The following is a 21,276-nucleotide window of genomic DNA, read 5'->3' on the forward strand; positions in this document are numbered from 1 at the left end:
GCGGTTTTTATTAGTAATTTTTTCTTCCTTGCTTGTTTTCTGTATTTTTTAAGTTTTCTACTTTGAATATTTTTTTTAATGAAAAAAAATTAATGAGTTTAATTCCCCAGTTTCTGAACATCTATGTTCCAGGACTCTGGAAGGGGCACTTGGTCTCTGCCTTTTGCAGCACACTTCTCTAAGAGTAGAGGATAGGTTGTCATAGAGATACTCTGAGAAAGAATGTCTACATCTGTGAGATGAGCAAAAGAAAGTGAATGCGAGGGAGGAACAAATAAGAACAGATAATTCTCAAAATCTCTAGCCATGACATAATTTTAAAATGCAAGAATAATAGCATTTATTAAATGCTACATTTAATAAAATTTAGATGAAAATTGATAATAACCTAAAATTAGAAGTTCCTGAAAATTAGAAGTTAAAAAAAAGTTACTGATTTTGAATAACATCTGTAAATTAAGACATAGCAATGTGGTTTTTATTGACCTGAGATTATTTCACAATTCAGGAACTCTGATCTATGTTTTTAATCACTCAGCATTTGTTTTCTTTAATCATAGATTGTCTAAGTAACATCTTTATATTATTCATTGTAACAGTCCAAGAAATAGACTGCCTTATTTTCTTATCAGAAATAATTGTTCCTCCTCATTTCTTGTCAGCATGTTTTTTTCTTTTAATATTGGGATTATTTTTTATTTGCATATTGATATTTACACTGCCTTTTTAGTTTCAATATATAAAACTAAAATATACTTTAAATAAATTTAGTGTCAGGGAATTATTAAGGAATTTTTCAAAACTGTCTTGTTTCTGTTACTGCATCACCTCAGGAGACTGTTTTGGTAAGAAATGGCATAATTACTTGCAAATAGGCTTTATTCAGCTTCCAAACAAGCATGGATATTTTGCCAACTAGATACTATGTCATTCATGTCATAGCATGAGTTGTACTTAACATGACTATAGTTTTCATTTATTCATGCTCACACCTTAATTAACATGGATTTGTAACCAGCTTTAAATTATTATAACTCTACCGTGTTAAATCTTTTGCTTATTAAAAAAACAAGTAATGTTAAATAAGATCAGTAAGAGAGTTAAGAATTGGAATATTTTGTACATTTCTCTTAGTCTCTAAATTTCCACTTATTGCAGCTAATACAACGTATTTTAATAGGAAATTGTAACATTTTAACATTGTTAAAGTTGTTTTTAACAACTTTTAAGAGATTAGTAGGACCGGCTAATCTCTCTCTTTTTTTTTTAAATATATTTTATTGATTTTTTTTACAGAGAGGAAGGGAGAGGGACAGAGAGTTAGAAACATCGATGAGAGAGAAACATCGATCAGCTGCCTCCTGCACACCCCCCACTGGGGATGTGCCCGCAACCAAGGTACATGCCCTTGACCGGAATCGAACCTGGGACCCTTCAGTCTACAGGCCGACGCTCTCTCCACTGAGCCAAACCAGTCAGGGCCGGCTAATCTCTTTTAACAGTTTGCTTCCTTGGATTCAGTTATCTGACCCTCTGTGTTCAAAAATTGGCAGGTTTGTTTTCAAAAATTTATAAAAGACCATTATATTTTTTAAAAGTCTCTTATTTACTACATAATTTAAATTGTTGCCAAATTACTTATTAAGCTGTAGATACTATATCTGTGAAAGGCCCCTGCCTCCTTTTTTTCTCTTACCTAATCTTAAAACATTTTGTTCTGATCTTCAGGAAAATACACCTAATTATAAGGAGCCAGTTTAGCACAAGCTCAAATTACTTATTAAATAAGATATTTCCTTTGCTTTTTCTGTTAAATTAGACTGCCTTCTCTACTCAGGGAAACATTTTCTATTTCTGTAGTGCCTTTACCTGTCATACCCACCCTGACCCCTACTATATTTTAGTGTGAATTGCTTAAAATCCTTTCTTATTTCTACTGTTCGATTTTAATTTTGGTAAAAATACTTCACCATCTTCTTAAAAATAGGAATCCTATTTTTCTCTGTGTCAGATGTTTACCTATGTTACCTAATTTAATCCTTAAACTAATCCTGGGAGATAGTGCTATTCACATTTTTAGATGAAGAAATCAAGGTCTAGAAGCAGAAAAGTCTCTGAGGTCACACAGCTAATAACCTAGGTCTGTCTGACATAGCTTGCTCTTGAAATGCTTACCTTGGCTGTCTTCTATGTCTTGATGCTTTTTCCTGACTTCTCTGCTCTCTCTCTTGTCCTGGCTCTTTCTTCTTTGTCTGGCTATTAACACTCCTTTAGTTGTTTACTTAACAGTCCTCTACATTTCATCTTGCATATTTTCCTAGTCTGCCTAAATCCATTTTTTTACTCCTAATATATTCTAGATGAATCCCATATTACTCATTTTTCATTAATCCATTCCATGCTAATAGGTAAGTATTCTATGTTACCTCTGTTTGTATGTGTAGCAAGGTTTAGGTAGAATGCTACATTTAATAAAATTTAGATGAAAATTGATAATAACCTAAAGCATTGGTTTTAACATAAGCATAACCCTTAGAAATAAGTGATATATTGATTATTGATGCAGATGGAAACTTTTTATGGTTATTCTGTGTTTGGATAGTTTTACTTTTCCTGTGTTTTATAGGACTTTTGCAGTTATCTAAAAGTTAAGTGACAGTTATGTTTCTTTGTTTTTATTTTTCTCTTAGAGTTGTTTATGTGACACTTTAAATATTTTAAAGTAAAAGTATTTTACTTGCTTAAATATGGCCATTTAATTGATACTTGTTTTTTAAACCTTTAAAGAGAATTAACTTTTGATGACTTGCTTTCTATTCTGGTTTTGATGTTCTCATTTAGGAAACAGACAAATAATTAGTCTTGATTGATCACCAAAGAAATAATGTGCCCTTCGAATAAACATTAGAGACTATAAAATTCTTTTCTTCCATTTTTGTCTCTGGTCCTCCTTTTCCTTCTTCTTCCGTTTGTCACATATTTTCATTGTTGTTCGTTGCTCTTCTCTGTGCCATCTTCCTGTTATCTTTTCTCTGTTGATGATTTGGACAGTGAGATTGTTCATATGTTTAAAGACCTTTCTTGTTTTGTCACTTGAACCTGGCCCCACATTGTTTTTTTACAATTTCTCCTTTCTTTGGTTTGGGTAGACCCAACTCCATCCTTTGCCTAGGAGGTTTCGAAGCTTTTCTGTTAAGGGAGAGAACCTTGCTGTCGTGTTGGCTGGGCATTGTTGGATACATATATTGGTATCCATTGAAACTGGCAAATCTCAAAGGCTTCTTAACACTCAGGTTCAATTTCTCTCCCCAAACCATTTAAAACTAACACGACTATTTTTCTATGACAGTGGTTCTCAACCTTTCTAATGCCGCAACCCTTTAACACAGTTCCTCATGTTGTGGTGACCCCCAACCATAAAATTATTTTCGTTGCTACTTCATAACTGTAATTTTGCTACTGTTATGAATTGTAATGTAAATATCTGTGTTTTCCAATGGTCTTAGGCGACCCTGCTAGCAGTTCTCAACCTGTGGGTCGCCTAAATCTCAACCCACAGGTTGAGAACCGCTGCTGTAGAGCCTAAGACTATTGGAAAACACAGATGTTTACATTACGATTCATAACAGTAGCAAAATTACAGTTATGAAGTAGCAACGAAAATAATTTTATGGTAGTGGGTCACCACAACATGAGGAACTGTGTTAAAGGGTCGCGGCATTAGAAAGGTTGAGAACCACTGCTCTATGAGGTGGTAGAATTACTTAGATGTATAAGTTAAGTTTTATTTGAGTGTCATTGTTAAAAAGCATTTTATTGCCATTTTCATTATTACAGTTGCCCTTTTTAAAAAAAATTTAATTGTTAAATTCACCACTTTGAATTGGTTCTATATGCCTTAGTGCACGGAGAACAGTAAAGTTTACTATTAGAACCCTCAAATACTTTTAAAGTGATATATGACATTCTTTTGAAGTGACGGAGGCCTGAGCCAATCACAAGACGACAGCATTGTGGGAACGAGACACTGTAGACACAGTCTGGCTATAATGCCCATTCCTGGAACACTGTCATCCAGCAGCCCGGACCTCCTTCAGCCTACTACCAGCATGTTGGATTTTTCCAATCCTTCAGGTGATTTTTTTTGTGTGATTTTTTTTACAGCAATGTTGTACCAAATGGACAAATAGATGGTTAGGCCTGTGCAACAAATGCTAGGTTTACTTGCAGACTTCTTTTCCTACCTCTAGATTATGACTTAATTAAAAAAGCTAAAGAGAAGATTTTGTCTTTTTGTCTAAGCTGAAGTGATACTTCCTTCAATATGGGTATCTTTGAATAACCCCAATCCAAACAGTGGAGTGAGAGCAGAGATACTTCTGAGCCAAAAACAAACATGTTATCCAGGGTGTGGATATGGTCACTTTAAGTGGCCTGACTTAGATTATATCATTCTCTTTGATATATAGAAATGGGTTCATAATGTTCTACAAACACTGATTTTACCCCATCATCTGAAACTAAGTTTTTGTCATGTATTGTAAAAGTACTATAGCATCTTTTTTATTGGTGCTCAAACTTTCAGTGTCTGGCATCAAGTTAATGGTTCTGTGTCTATTGATAAACAAAGGCAGAAATTGTCATTTAACTATATAATTTAAAAGCTCATTATGAGGAAGAAACACTTTGGCTTTGAAAAATTATTCTTATATTCATCATTTGCAAAGATTTGAGATGGCTTTCAATAAAAGACGCATACAGGTAAGAACTGAAGTATATAACTGGGCCCAAGAAGAGGAGGGAAAAACATACCTCTAAAAAGTTCGGCATTGTGTGATTCAGCTTCAGTTTCAGTACTGAAATTCCTAGCAGCTAGTATACAGAGGGAGGAAACTCAAATCACATAAGTCTCAGTATTAGAAAGGAGGAAATACAAGAGTAATAGTAAAGCTTATACTTTATAGTAACTTAAATAAAAACTAGGACATAACATAAAAATGCAGTTAGTGAAAGTCATTCTACACACTGTTTCTTCCTTTTTATTTTACTTGCCTCTTTACCACCAGAGAGGTTACTAAACTCACTAATCTGTCTTTGGTACATCCTGCTCTCTACGTGACTACCACTGTGTTTTCTCTAGAACAAAGATTTTATAATGAGTTGTTACTTACCTTACATATTTCTAGTGACTTCTGTATTAAGATTCAGTCATGAGATAGAAACCACTTGAGATATTTGATCAAAGTTAATATAAGGAGTTGTTACCATGGTATAAAGTAAACTATTTATCTGAAAAGGTAACTAAGCAAGCCTGTCAGGGTCCAGTTTTCACAGCATGATTATAAATCCTTTTCTTAGCTTCCTGTGCCTCCATTCTGTCCACTGACACCGCATCCATCTTTCCTGAGTACGACATGTACCTTCAGAACTCTTTTTGCTCATGCTGTTCACAACGTGTGGTGTTCTCTCCCTGCATATCCTGCGAACTTTTTCTTCTTCCTCAATACTCATCAGGGAAGCCCAGGTCCCTTTGCAATAGTTAGTCCCTCCTTTTCCAGAAATCTCTAGCACGAAAATTTTTGTTGACTCTCAATTGCTTGTCATAAGAATTTATTTCCATATCTGTGTGTTTGTGTGTTCCAGAGTAGTACTTCTTATTCTGCATTCACAAGTAAAATATTCTCACATTACCAAAACACAATTACAGTATTAATCCATGCATCCCTCAGAGATATTGCAAGTTTGATTTCAGACCACCATAATAAAGCAAACATCACAGTAAAGGGAGTCATAATCTTTTTGCTATTGGAAGATCTCGCCTTCAGTTTGTAAAAACCCATCATCTGTGAAGCTCAGTAAAGTGAAGTGCAATCAAATGAGGTCTGCCTGTATTTTAAGACAAGTTTTTAGGGACATATGATTTATAGATTGAATGATCCTATGGCTGTATTTTTGCCACCGGAATATGGTGAAATGGGATTAAGATGGTAAAGGGTGGGTTGTAGGGAAAGGAGAGAGAAGAGAGGGGCGTTGGGGATTTGGCTGGGGGGAAAAGGGTGGAAGAGATTGGCGTTTTAAAATTTAAAAACTGTAAGCCTCATGGTGTTAAAATTCAGAATTCCTAAGAGGAGTTGCTACTAAATTTTATTTCAGATTGATTGCATACTTTTCTCATTGAAAACATGGTGAAAGGATTGAAGATGCTTTTTAAAAATCCATTTAGGAAAGATTTGTCTGCAAAGCTTAGTCTGCAGCAATATAAATGACCACATATAAAATGGGTATTTAACTTATAAATTATATTTTTAAACTCCAAAATGTGCAACTTTATGAAAGGCTTTTTATGGTGCTATTTATATTTATGTTGAATAAAATGTTCATTATCAATTAATTTTAAATTCAGCTTGAATTATATACAACAGCACTGAATTTTATATATTGCAATACATATATGACATCAGCCAAGTTTAATTAATTTGATCTATCTTTATCTCAGCCATGTTTATGCTCCATGTTTAAAGTTACTAGAAAGTGGGTAAAAAGCTACAGAACTGTTGAATAGTTTGCTTTTGATTGCTGACCTTTTTGTGGTTTTGCTTTGTTTTTGCTGCCTACAGCTGTTGGTTTTTACTGTAAGTATTTTGAAGATTCTATGCTTTCTATTGCTTATGTTTATATGTAGTATTTTATTTTTAAAAAAATCAAATGAGAAAGAACTGAATGAAGCAGAAAGAAGAACTTTTCCTTTCACTTATAAGATTGCCATTGTAAACTGGCATGTGTTCTTTTTAGATTTTATTTATTTTTTTTGCACGTGAATTCCGTATTTTTTATTTCAAGAGAAGCGATTTTAAATATAATAATGTTACATGCAATAAACACCAATTACTCAAGAAAAATCTTACATATAATATTACATGCAATAAACATTAATACTTCAATAATAAAAGAATTTTAAGTATAACAATATTACCAAAACTACTAATGCAGTATGATATCACAAAAGTTGTAGGAAATACTAAAATCTGCAAATAACAGGATTACTCCTATTATATTCCAGAATATTTTTTTCCCTCTGGCTCTATTTTTGTTCATCAGTTTACATTGTTCATTATATTCCACAAATGAGTGATATTGTGTGATATTTATCTTTCTCTGACTTGCTTATTTCACTTAGCATCATGCTCTTAAAGTCTGTTTTGTCGGATATGAGTATTGCTACTCCAGTTGTTTTCTTTTCTATTTGCATGGAAAATTTTTTTCCATCCCTTCACTTTCATTCTGAGTGTGTCTTTTGTTTTGAGGTGGGTCTCTTGTAGCCAGCATATGGTTTGGGTCCATGTTTTTGTATCCATTCAGCTACCCTACACCTTTTGATTGGAGCATTCAATCCATTTACATTTAGGGTTATTATTGAGAGGTACTTATTTATAGCCATTTTAATTCTGTATGGCTAGGTTTCTCTCTCTGTTTCTTCTTCTCAGCAATCCCTCACAGCAATCTCTTTAGCATTTCTTGTAATGCTGGCTTGGTGGCGATGAACTCCTTTAGCCTTTTTTTTTTAGTCTGGGAAGCTCTTTATTTGACCGAGTATTTTGAATGATATCCTTGCTGGATATAGTAATCTTGGTCTCAGATCCTTGCTTTCCATTACCTTGAGTACTTCATGCCATTCCCTTCTGGCCTGTAGAGTTTCTGATGAGAAATCAGGTGTCAGCCTTATGGGAACACCTTTGTAGGTACCAGTTTTCTTTTCTCTTGCTGCCTTTAAGATTCTCTCTTTGTCTTTAATTGTTGGGATTTTAATTATGATTTGTCTGGGCGTGGGCCTGTTTGGGTTCTTCTTGTTTGGGGTTTTCTGTGCCTCCTGAGTTTTTCCTTTACCAGGTTGGGGAAGTTTTCTACCATTATTTCTTCAAACACCTTCTCTATTCCTTTCTCCCTTTCTTCCTCTTCTGGCACACCTACTATTCTAATATTGTTACGTTTCACATTGTCCCACAGCTCCCTTAAGCTGTCCACATGTTTTTTAATTGTGTTTTTTTCTTTTTGGTTCTTTAATTGAGTGATGTTTTCAACTCTTGTCTTCTAATTCACTGATTTGATCCTCAGCTTCCCCTAATCTGCTGTGTATTCCTTCCATTGTGTTAGTTACTTGTGTTATGTCATTCTTTATCTCAGACTATTCTTTTTTCATATTTATTATATCTTTTTTCATACTGTTGAGCATTTTTAACCTCATTACTCTGAACTCTGTTTCAGATAAATTTCTTATTTCTGCTTCATTTATCTCTTCTGGAGAATTTGCTAGTTCTTTCATTTGGGGGTTGTTTCTTTGTTTCCTCATTTTGGTTGTCTGGGTTTGTGACTATGTCTTAGGTAGATCTTCTATGACTCTCAATCTCTAGTGCAGGACAGTGTTAAAGGCTGTTTCTGACTAATTGGATCAAGCAAAGACTCAAAGCCTCCAGAGACTGCCTCTGTCTACAGACTAATAGGATTCCAAGTTGAATTGCCCCCAGGCAATAGTCCTCAGGTGTGGCAAGACTTTTCTCAACAGGGTGGAGCAGTTGCTTCTGCCTGGAGGATAATTGTTACCTTTAATCTTTTAAGTGGCCTCAGGGAAAGACGTTTTCCAATAGGGACTGTTTCCCCCCTGGCCAGGCAGATGTCTATGTGGGAAAGATGTCCTCTGCAGTGTGAGGGAATGACTCAGCCCAGGAAACTTGGGGTGTCTGCCTTCTGAGTTCTATCCCCTGAGTCCCCAGTCCTGGGTTCTGCTCTCACAGCTCCAGTCCACTTCACCCTCCCTCTGCCAGAGCACAAGGTGGGTGGCTCCAAAGGGAATTAATTTCTGTGCATTGGCCCTTTAAGAGAGTGCCTGAACTTTCATCTGCCACTCCCTGGCAGACAAGCACTTCACTGCTTTTTACAGCCAGATATTATGTGGGTACCCTCCTCAGTTTGGTGCTCTCTGCTGGGGAGCCCAGCTTCGGGATTAGATTCCAGAGTTCTCAGTGGCACCCTCCAACCGCCCATAGCTGAGATATCTCTCCGGGACTTCAGTTGCCGTCTATCGGTGCCCGGCTAGCCCTTTCGCGCCGCCACCTCTCCTATTAGTCTCTGTGCGGTCTCCACCTTCAATCCTTCGGTATCAGGTTTCTCTCCTGTGAGTTTTCCATTGATTCTCAGAAAGCCTTTCCAAATTTCAGTTGTAATTCCAGTTTGTGTCTGAGAGCATGTCTATGCAGCATCCTCCTACTCTGCTGCCATTTTTAATTTCTCTCAGCAGTTTTGAGGAATGCTGGTCCTGCACTTTGAAGAATGTCCTGGTGAGGACACGTGGTGGCCCCTCAGGCACCAATGCCTTTAGAACAGCCGTAGGCAAACTACGGCCCGCGGGCCGGATCCGGCCCGTTCGGCTGTTCTATCCGGCCCACGGAGCCGAAAGAGCGGAGGGTTCTCTTGCTCTCCCCTCCGCTCCTTTACTTTGAATTTATATTAGTTCACACAAACACTCCATCCATGCTTTTGTTCCGGCCCTCCGGTCCAGTTTAAGAACCCATTGTGGCCCTGGAGTCAAAAAGTTTACCCACCCCTGCTTTAGAATGATTGAGCTGCGTCACCACATCACGAATCTTCCTCATCTCCTCAATTCTAGGGCATAGCCATAGTTCCACATGGAAAAGAAGAGCTAGGTTGCAGGTTCAATCCAGGGCCCAGGGCACCTACAAGAGACAACCAATTGCTGTTTCTTTCTCACATTGATGTTTCTCTTTCTCTTTCTCCCTGCCCCCACTCTGGCATGTATTCTTTTAGTCACTTCCTTTGACCATATATGTTTTTATATTCATAGCATTAGAGTATACATGCTATTCTGAATCGTGAAGTGTTTTTGGGGGGGATTTTTGACCTAATACAAGAAGAGGCCTAAAATAATTCAGAGTGTGGCTAAAAGGATTTTGAAACTTCAGAATTTTTTTTTCTGAGTTTGTATATGGAATTTCTGCTGCTTCTTATTCATTTAATAGAACAGACCTTTTTTAAAAACTTATTTAATATTTAGTAAACTTCAAAATCCATTCTACATTGCAAATCTGTTATTTTAACGAATTTCTTGTTATAAATGAACATATCATTAGTTTTTTAAAAATCAAACTGTAGAGAAAGGATGCAATATAAATGTCTTCACTCCCCAGAATTAGCAGTTCTTCATTTAGTTGCTTATCCTTCCCGAGATTTCAGTGCATATAAAATGATGTATCATTTCCTTCACCCCAAATGATATGCTGCACTATTCCTTCACTTAGCCCATTTCACTTAACAATATAACTTGAATACATTTCTGTGTCAGAATGCAGAAAACAGCTAATAGTATTCCATTTAACCAGTCTTTTAGTGGACATTTAATTTAGAGTGTCACCTAACCCTCAGTGTTTGTATATCTTTACATGTTTTATATTTGCATTATTATTATATTTTGAATTTTGTTTAAAAACTCTTGTGGAGATTTGTTTTGTTTCTTGGCTTGCAAACTTAATATTTACTGTCTGGCTCTTTTATACAAGTTTGCCACTCCTTAATCATTTATACCTTTTACCACTGCTTTGTGTTTTCTTAGTGACACTTTTCACTATATGGCATGTCTTATTTACTTAATTGTCTTGAACCACCACTTACTCTCTTGAATACAAGCAAATCCCTGAGAGAAGAGGCTTTGTCCTTCTCATTTATTACTGTGTCTTTATCACCTGAACATTCTTGGCACATACTAGGAACTCCATAAATATTAATTCAGCAATAACCATTGAAAGCGGAAAGAAGATTGAGTCTTTTTCTTTTTCTTTTTATGATCATCTTAAATACAGAAAGTGTTCTCTGGTTTTAATGTAACCTCGGTGTCAATGTATGCATTCTTCATATATCTCACTTTATTTTACTTAGGCAAGATTATAGTTAGCACTCTACAAATTTTGCCTTGGGGTTAAAAGTCTAGATATCTGAGAATCCTTTTCTAACATTTATTTACCTATCAGAATTTTATGAATGAAGTGGGAATTATAAGACTAATAAATGCTGTACTTCTCAATGATTCTTTTAAAATGTCTATTTTGCCCTTACAGGATTATATTTTTAAGTATAGTCTAGCTCCAAACCTAAAATTTGAACTGATTAACTAATTTTGGTTGATTCAACTTGATTCTAGCCTCATATTTACCATTCATATAATTGGTTAATATTTGAAGGTCTGCCACGTTCCAAGTATTATGTTTGGCATGTATGATTTTCTCCCAGTAATAAACATGCTTGTAAAGAATATATATGTATTATTCATGTAGCAGTTCTAAAATAGAAAAAGATTTACACTGACACTGATATTAGTGCAGAGAATTCTTTTCTCTGTCTCTGAAATGTTTTCCAAGTTGGTATTTTTATTGGTAAATTCATCAGGGTTTGTCTTAATCCTTTGAATAATCCCATTTGCGGGGTCTATTCTGGAGGTGCCCATTTATGATGCCCAAATCCCTCCTACATGACTATACAACAGTTTGTTGCATTGGGGGGGGCGGGTGGCTTTAACAGAGTATGACTTTTTTTACACTGTTTAGCAGATACACAACTCTCTGTTCCTTCCCAGATATGGTTATAGTATGTTCACAAGAGAAGAGAAAATAAAATGTGTGCCTATCATTAGGGGTTTGGATAATTAAAATATATAAAAAAGGCATCAAGATGTTTATAAATAAATAAAAAGAATTGTCACTTCCAAGTTGTATGTATAGTATGACCCTAATTTTTATCTTTTTGTTTTTCTGTTAACATATATTAGTTTTTTGTCACTTGAAGAGATAGATATGTTTATTAATCACATGCAGCAGTGATTTCTGTTTATCTGAAATAGAAATGTGTATTTTACTGTTGAGAAGGATCATTGTGTTCCAGATTGCTTTTTGAACAGGTAAAAGTAATATCCTGAAAATAACAGGGCACATTTTTTTTATTTATATAGATATTCCTGATCAAGTTATAAGAGTTTTCAAAGCAGATCAACAAAGTTGCTACATTATCATCAGTAAAGACTCTACAGCTAAAGAAGTTGTTTGTCATGCTGTTCATGAATTTGGTTTGACTGGTGCATCCGACACATATTCTCTCTGTGAAGTTTCTGTTACTCCTGAGGGTGTCATAAAACAGAGAAGACTTCCGGACCAATTTTCCAAATTAGCTGATAGAATTCAGCTCAATGGAAGGTGAATGTGCTTATTATTAGTGAATGTACTTATTTCTAGATGTGTTTTTGAAGATTCCATGTCAAAACCGATATTTTAAATAGAAACATCATGTCTTAGGGCCACTGAGTTCTCCCTAAAATTGAAGTAGGATTTCTTACTTTTGGCCCCAGCTTTTCTTATCTCCATAATTTTAGAAAAGTACTCAAAATGGCTATCCAAACATGGGAAAAGTAAAGGGAAGACAGGTTGTTAAATATTTTAGCTCTCTTTCTAAAATAAAGTTTTAGAATCAATGATATAGTTCAGTCTCTGTTTTATACAGAGAAGAAACTAAATGATACATATCTTTACATGTATCTGATTGTATTAATTTATAAATTTGTTTTTAATATGACCATATGTACTTTGGGCAAAAGAAGCCATAATTTTCGCAATTTATTTTCTAAGTAGTTATCCTTTTATGCATATGTGGGAATTTAGAAAAAATTTTTAATGTTTTGACAATAATAAAGAAGGAAAGTACTCTTACAAGTATAAAATCACTTACAAAAAGCAATTTTTTCCTTTTAGGTATTATTTAAAAAATAACATGGAAACAGAGACCTTATGTTCAGATGAAGATGCTCAAGAACTAGTTAAGGAAAGCCAACTATCCATGCTGCAGCTCAGTACCATTGAGCTGGCCACTCAGCTGTCAATGAGGGACTTCGATTTGTTTCGTAATATTGAGCCTACTGAATACATTGATGACCTTTTTAAGTTAGATTCCAAAACAGGAAATACTCACTTGAAAGAGTTTGAGGACATTGTAAACCAAGAGACATTCTGGGTTGCCTCAGAGGTTTTAACAGAATCGAATCAGCTTAAACGAATGAAGATTATTAAACATTTTATTAAAATCGCACTTCATTGTCGAGAATGTAAGAACTTCAATTCCATGTTTGCAATAATAAGGTAAGTTTGTACAAATATATGTACAATTTTGTCATGATATTAGATGTGAAGCTGGTTTTCTGCTTAGGTATCAATGGCTAGGAGAGAAAAAGCTAATAGGTTTTTACTTGTAAAAACTAATATATGTCTTCCATTTTTGTGATTCTCGCTTTTTGTCTTGTTCCTCCCATCTTTCTGTTACTTAAACATTTTTTGAGGGGGTTGTGTGGGTGATTGTTTCCCATTTTTCCTCCTTTCTTTCCCTTTGCATAGTGCTGCCCAATAGTTGGTCTTTATTTATCATCAGACTTCTATACTGTGCATTTTGCAGTACCTCATCTCATGGTACACATAAACTAATTGCTAAAATTCTGTGGCACACCAGAAATAATTTTTTTTTCCAATCTGACAAAAAAAATAGGTATGATTTTGATACATTCGCATGGATAGCTATTGTTATGTTTGCTGTTGTCATTTTTTAATTTGATAATATAAGGGAAAAGAAGTCTGTGCCTCTGACTAAACACTTGTATGCATGCATATAAGCCCAACCAGTGGTCACGGACAACAGGGTGGTGGGGGCATGCATGGGGAGGGGTTTGGGATGGGAATGGGAGGATGAGGACAAATATGTGATACCTTAATCAATAAAGAAATTTTTATAAAAAAAGATATTGCTACGAAAAAAAAATTGTAGCACACCAATTGAAAATCGCTGGTCTAGCTAAACATTTGTCAATTTTGTCATTTCAAAAAAACAGTTCTTAGTTTCATTGATCTTTTTTATTGTTTTTCTGGTCTCTATTTTATTTTTTTCTGTTCTGTATTTATTTCCTTCTTTATCCTAACGTTGGGCTAAGTTTCTTCTTTTTACAGTTCTTTGATACATAAAGTTAGGTAGTTTATTTGAGATCTTTGTTTTTTGTAATATGGATATTTATCACTATAAACTTCCATTTTGGAACTGTTTTTGCAGCATCCCATAGCTTTTGTTATGTTGTATACCTATTTTCCTTTGTTTAGAGATTTTTTTTTTTAAGTTCCCTTTTGTTTTCTTCTTCTTCACATTGGTGGTTCAGGGGTGTGTTGTTCAATTTCCACTTATTTGTAGATTTTCTAGTTCTCCTCTTGTTAATTCCTAGTTTCACACAATTGTGGTTGGAAAAGATACTAAGTATGATTTCAATCTTAACTTGACTAAGCTCTGTTTTGTGGCTTATCTTAAGATCTATCCTGGAGAATGTTCTGTGCATGCTTGAGAAGAATATGTATTCTACTGATGTTAGATGGAATGTAATGGATATAGGGTCAATGTTTCCTTACTAGTTTTCTGTCTATATGATCTATTCATTGCTGAAAGTAGGATATTAAAGTCCCCCAGTATTATTGTATTGTTGTCTATTTCTTCTTTCAGATCTGTTAGTGTTTGTTGAATATATTTTGGCACTCCAGTGTTGGGTGCTCATATATTTACGATTATTATGTCTTCATGAGGAGTTGACCCTTTTATCATTATCTAATGTAAATGACCTTTTGTCTTATGTTAACGTTTTTGGCTTAAAGTCTGTTTTGTCTGACATAAATATAGCTAGCCCAGCTTTCTTTTGGTTTCTACTTATCTGGAACATATTTTTCCATCCCCTTCACTTTGAGCCTCTGTGTGTCCTTTAAGTTGAATTGACTCTTTTGTAAGCAACATACAGTTGGATCTTGTTTTTTTATCCATCCAACCATTCTGTACCTTTTGATTGGAAAATTCAGTCCATTTACATTTAGTGTAATTATTGATATATAAGGACTTACTACTTCCATTTTATATCTCATTTATTTATTTTCTGGCTGTTTTGTAATTCTTTTGTTCCTTCCCCACTCTTTTGCTGTGTTTTGTTGTAAATTGGTGATTTTTCATTGTGGTGTCCTTGGGACACATCATAGAAGGCAGGGTTCTTTTTTTTTTTTTTTTTTTAATGTTTTTATTGATTTTAGAGAAAGAGGAAGGGGGGTGAGAGAGAGAGAACCATCGATGTAAGAGAGAAACATCTATCAGTTGCCTTCCGAACACACCCCGCCTGGGGATCATACTGGTGACCTTTTGGTGCACAGGGCAATGCTCATCCAACTGTGCCACACCAGGCAGGGGCCTGAAGGCAGGGTTTTTTGGTAAAGACAATAATGCTGGTAAAACTAGAAAGCAGCAGGAAAATATGAGACGGATTGACTCCATAAAAGAAGCCAGAGGCATGAGAGTACATACAGGAGTTGAACAGGGCTGTTGAGGACAGGATATTGTGGACATCACTCATTCATAGATTTCCACAGGAGTTAGAGTGGACTTAATGGCACGTAACATACACATGCTCTGATTCCCTTTTCTTTATCTTTTGTGAGTCTACTATAGGTTTGTGCTTTGTGGTTGCCATGAAACTTACATAAAACAATTTATAACAGTCTATTCGATGCTAATAACTTCAATCACGAATAAAACTCTACCCTTTAACCTCCCCCATTTTATGTTTTTAATGTCACATTTACCTTTTTATATTGTGTATTATATGGTAGCTATAGTTATTTTTGATACTCTTGTCCTTTAACCTTTATACTCTAGTTGAGTGGTTTACACACCTCAAATTACAGTACTGAGATTTTGCAGAATTTTATTACCTTTGTCAAAGTGTTGTATATTTTCATGTGGTTTCATGTTACTACTAGTTATCATTTCATTTCAAGTTGAAGAACCCTTTTCAGCATTTCTTGTAAGGCAATTCTAGTGCTGATGAATTCTCTCAGCTTTTGTTTTTCTGGAAAGTGCTTTATTTCTCTAGTATAGTTTTGCCAGATTATTCTTAGTTGGTAGTTTGTTTGTTTGTTTGCTTGTTTGTTTGTTTGTTTGTTTGTTTTTTACAGCACTTCGAATGTATCATCCCATTCTCTCCTGGCCTATATGATTTGTGCTAAGAATTCTGCCATTCATTTTTCTCTTACTGCCTTTAGAATTATCTCCCTTTCTTTGATTTTTGGCAGTTTTATTATAATGTGTTTTGAAGAAAGTTGTTTTGGATTGAAATAATGGAGTGATCTCACTTTCTGAACTTGGATATTTAGGTCTCTTCTCTGGTTTGGAAAGTTTTCTGCCATATTTCTTTAAATAGACTTTCTGCCTCCTTCTCCCTCCTAGAACTCCAATGATTTGGATATTGATTTTTTTGATGGTTTTCTTTAGATCATGTAGGCTTTCTTTACTCTTACTTTTTTTTTTTCAAGCATTTTCTGCAATTACAGATCTTTTTTTTAATTTATTTTTTTAATTGTTTGAAGTATTACAAATAGTAGTACATATGTCTCTTTTTTTTCCCCCAGTGACCTCTTCCCAGCCTCCCCTTCCCCCCAGTACATGCCTTTACCTGCCCCCCCCCCCCCAGTGTCTTTTATCCATTGGTTATGCTTATATGCATGCGTACAAGTCCTTCGGTTGATCTCTTACAGCCCCCCTCCCCCCAAAACCTCCTCTGCCTTCCCGCTGTAGTTTGACAGTCTGTTCAATGCTGCTTTGTCTCTGTATCTATTTTTTCCCCTTTTCTTTCCTTTAAAAAATCTTGCCTCTGCAGACTAGAAATAAACGTATAATAACAAAAAATGTTTGAGTCCCAATTTCAATGTCCAACAGTTCTGAGTCCCCATTTCAATGTCAAACAGTTCCTTAAGTGTACATGTCAGCAATGATATCTGGATGGTGGGCCCATGGTGGCAATGCAGGTCCGACCCTCTCTGGTTTGGTCCTAGGCAAGCTGCTGTGTCGCACAGCTTCTGACTGCTAGCGTGGCAAGGCGTCGTCAGCGTCTCCCATCTCTGGACTGTTTCTCCTCTTGTCTTCGTGGTTGGAGCAGACCTGTCAATTCCTCTCTATTGCAGGAATTCACATGGTCTTGGAGTTGTTTTCTGAAAATATACAAACATATTCTCGACCAAAAGTTAATAAAGGAATCTTTTCTATATAATTGATTTGGGATCCTTTTTATTTTTGCCCAAAAGATTTTCCTTTGTCTTATTTAGACAGACACCATGTGTGTTTTTCATGGGTGTCTTGCTGTTAGCATTACAAATGAAAATTAATTTTGTAAAGTAAAAATTTTCTAGATGTAATTTACTTATAGGATATTATTCCTTACGTGATATTACCCTACTATCCCCCCTTTTTTTGATTAATGGAGGCTTTTGTAAATTTTATAATGCAGTCTTGATAACTTTAAATTTTAATTTTTTGCACAAAAATATGACTGCTTTAGTTTCATTGCATGTTTAGGAATTTTACCATGAGTTGAACTACCAATAGAAATTTTAGTTAACACTTTAGAAACAGCTTTTTGTCCAGTACAATTAAATTTTCTTGAATATTCACTTATTTGAATTAGCCTATTTAATTTAATCTGAAAACTTGATTATTATTTTACTGTCAAATTTAATACTCTACCAACAATCTTAGTTTACCCTGTAAATATTAGTGGAAAGGATTATTTGCATTCTTGAGTAGGCCCTGAGCATTCCTGGTGCTAGGCTGGATTTAGATACAGGGCAGCTGCTGTAAGCCAAGTCTCTGTCTGTCACCAGTGTCCCGATCTGAGCTGGGTGTGGGAAGCAAAGCAGCCATGGGAGCAGGAGACCTCCCTCAGACAGGGTGAGGGTTCAGGCCCCTGCAAGGTTGGGAGGGTGAGGGTCTGTGCCCCACCTCTGATGATCCCCAAGTTGTCTCCTGATGGCCCCTCTGCGACTGTGCCTGTCTTAGGTTGTTCCTTCCCTGAGGAATCTTACCCGTCTCTGGCTAACCAGTCATCCTCCGGGGCCAAGCAGGGTGATGTGAGGTTCAGTTCTGTCACCTTGGTAGCCTATGCCCCATGGCCTCCACGCCCAGCACCTGCCTTGGGATCCCCTGGCCTGCTGGCGGGGCCCCAGAACTGATCACATATCTCGGGGAACTCAGGTTTCTTCTCCAGGGAGGGCCCAGCTCACACAATTGGGTGAGAGACAGATCCATGGTACCAGCCACCACGAGGCTTCAAGCTCAGCATGAAAAGAAAGCTCAGGCAACAGCTGAGGGCAATTGCATTGTGAGAAGAGGGTCCCTCTTGGCACAAAAGGCAAGAGGGGCCAATATAGAATGCTCAAGTGCCTTCCCAGCGCCCTAATTCCTTCTGAAAGGGATCATATCCTTTCATGTCCTTTTTTTTAAATTGCTGCCAAACATTCCAAGAATTAGTTTGTAAGTTTGTTTGGGATAATTGTACAATATGCTGTTGTAAAATATCTAAAATTATAATGACATTGTAGAATAATATCATGTAAGGATATTCTTTGCTCTAGGCCATGGCAATTCAATTTCAAACTGGCTGTCAATTTCTTTTTGTAACTTTATATAAACTTTGTCAGGGAGGCAAAAACACAAATTATTCCCCCATAACCCCCCACCCCCCACTTATGCCCCACCCCCTTGTTGTCTGTGTCCATTGATTAGGCTCATATGCATGCACCCAAATCCCTTGGTTGATCTCTCCCCCTTATCCCCACCCTCCCCTACCTTCCCTGAGGTATGACGTGCTGTTTGACGTTTCTCAGTCTCTGGATCTGTTCTTGTTCATCAGTCTATGCCGTTCATTATATTCCACAAATGAGTGAGATCATTTGATATTTATCTTTCTTTGCCTTGCTTATTTCACTTAACATAATACTCTCCATCTCCATCCATGTTGTTGCAAATGCTAGGAACTCCTCCTTTTTTACCGCAGCGTAGTATTCCATTGTGTAAATATACCACAGTTTTTTAATCCACTCATCTGCTGATGGGCATTTAGGCTGTTTCCAAATCTTAGCTATGGTGAATTGTGCTGCTATGAACATAGGGGTGAATATATCCTTTCTGATTCGTGTTTCTAGTTTCTTGGGATATATTCCTAGAAGTGGGATCACTGGGTCAAATGGGAGTTCCATTTTTAGTTTTTTGAGGAAACACCATACTGTTCTCCACAGTGGCTGCACCAGTCTGCATTCCCACCAGCAGTGCACGAGGGTTCCTTTTTCTCCACATCCTCGCCAGCACTTGTCATTTGTTGATTTGTTGATAATAGCCATTCTGACAGGTGTGAGATGGTACCGCATTGTTGTTTTGATTTGCATCTCTGATGATTAGTGACTTTGAGCAGGTTTTCATATGTCTCTTGGCCTTCCTTCTGTCTTGTTTCGAAAAGTGTCTATTTAGATCAGATGCCCATTTTTTTATTGGGTTGTTTATCTTCTTTTTGTTAAGCTGCATGAGTTCCCTATAAATGTTGGAGATTAAACCCTTATCGTTGATATCATTGGCAAATATGTTCTCCCATGCAGAGGGCTTTCTTGTTGTTTTATTGATGGTTTCCTTTGCTGTGCAATACTCTTACTTTTTTTTTTTTTTCTTCCTTAAACTGGGTTATTTCAAAGTTCCTATCCTCTGTCTCACTGATTCTTCTTTCTATTTGGTCTACCCTGGTGCCAATGCTCTGTATTACATTTTTCATTTCATTGAATTTTTCAACTTTAGATGTTCGTTTGGTTCCTTTTTTACTTTCTATATTTTGAGTATCTATTATTTTCCTAATTTCATTGAATTGTCCTATGTGTATTTTTGTAGCTCATTTGAGTTTTCTTAAAACAACTATTTTGAATTCTTTACCAGGTAAATCATAGATCTCCATGTTCTGGGCTTAGTTATTGGAAGATTATTGTGAACTTTTGGTGAAGTAATATTTTCTTGATTATTGGAGTTTTGCATTTTCCTTTTGTTTTGTTTGTTTTTGCATTTAGTTTTTTACTGTCTTCAAGATGGAAAAAAAAAAAGGAAAAAAACCCTTTCATCAACCTTGCTGTAGATTTTATTGTTGTTGTTGTTAATCCTTGCCCAAGGATATTTTTCCATTGATTTTTAGGGAGAGTGGAAGAGAGAGGGAAAGACAGAGAGAAATATTGATGTGAGAGACATCGATTGGTTGCCTCCTGCACGAGCCCCAACCAGGATCCGGGCCAGGGAGGAGCTTGCAACCAAGGTACATGCCCTTTACTGGAATTGAACTGGGACCTTTTGGTCCTCAGGCCAACACTCTATACACTGAGCCATCCTGGCTAGGGCAATCTTTCTATAGATTTTGAGGCTTTCCCAGGTGTTGTATGGACACACCTGCTCTATGCTTCTTGCTTTCTCTTGTGGCAGAATTATGAAGCTTGTGTGTCTTCTCTCGATCTTATAACACATCATGTCAGTTGCTGGTAGCTTCTCTTTTGTTTTCTTGAAGGTGGCCGTTTGTGGTTTCTCCTTTGCCTGCAGACACTGCGTATGCTGCCTCTACCAGAGCTTGGTCTCAGGACCTTACACTGGGAGCCAGCAGCAGACCAGGGGGAGGTATGGGTTTGGTACAGGGTGTACTGCAGGTACCCATGGGAGTGATCTGTGGGTGAGGTGTTCCCTTTGTCTCCTGGGTGGGCTTCCTATTGTAGTCCAGAAGCAGTCAGCAGGAACTGCATCCCTTTAACACCCTCCAGGAATCTCATATTCCACACACCTGATCTGCACCTTCCCCTCAGTCATGGAGCTTTCACTTTAATGCTCTGGATTATGTGAGAGAGAAATGAGTGTCCTTGGCAGTGTCCCACACAGCTAAGGAAACCAAGCATTCACTCATTGGCTTTCCCTTTACCCCATGGGAGAAACCATGGGCCATCTAGTTTAGCCCTGATAGTGCAGGGTGGAATGATGCCAGTAAAGTCAAACTGTTCTTTTTACCTACTTTAGTGCATCCAAACTCTTTTTGTTTTACTCCCACCAAATGTTGGAAATTCTCTTCTGGAAACCTGGACTTCCACAAGGCTCTCTTGTCTGTGGGTGACTGCCCAACTCTGTGTTTTGCAGGTGTTCTCAGACCACAGCTGAGAGGGGCTAGAACACTCCCAATCTGCTGTAGAACACTCCCAAACCTGTACCAAAGTTTAGCTACCTATTATCCAATACACCTGTGAGTGAGGCTCCTCCTCCCAGATCCCTTGGAGTATGGTGTGGGTCCCACAACTCCATCAGAGGCACTTTTGTTCATGG

General features: G+C 36.6%; 1 protein-coding gene across 13 annotated transcripts in view; it reads left to right on the forward strand.

Annotated features, from left to right (window-relative positions):
- RAPGEF6 (Rap guanine nucleotide exchange factor 6) overlaps positions 1–21,276 on the forward strand; it is a 182,498-nt gene that overhangs the window by 119,417 nt on the left and 41,805 nt on the right. For 8 of the 13 annotated variants that reach the window (XM_080672863.1, XM_080672875.1, XM_080672872.1 and 5 more), the window contains 4 exons: positions 3,977–4,134; positions 6,618–6,632; positions 12,011–12,251; positions 12,804–13,187. In XM_080672863.1, coding sequence (XP_080528989.1) covers positions 3,977–4,134; positions 6,618–6,632; positions 12,011–12,251; positions 12,804–13,187 — 798 coding nt within the window. The remainder of the gene's footprint in view (positions 1–3,976; positions 4,135–6,617; positions 6,633–12,010; positions 12,252–12,803; positions 13,188–21,276) is intronic. The other 5 variants (XM_080672868.1, XM_080672864.1, XM_080672870.1 and 2 more) reach the window with 2 other exon arrangements.

This window comes from Plecotus auritus (assembly GCF_963455305.1).
Source record: "Plecotus auritus genome assembly, chromosome: 6".
Taxonomy (NCBI): domain Eukaryota; kingdom Metazoa; phylum Chordata; class Mammalia; order Chiroptera; family Vespertilionidae; genus Plecotus; species Plecotus auritus.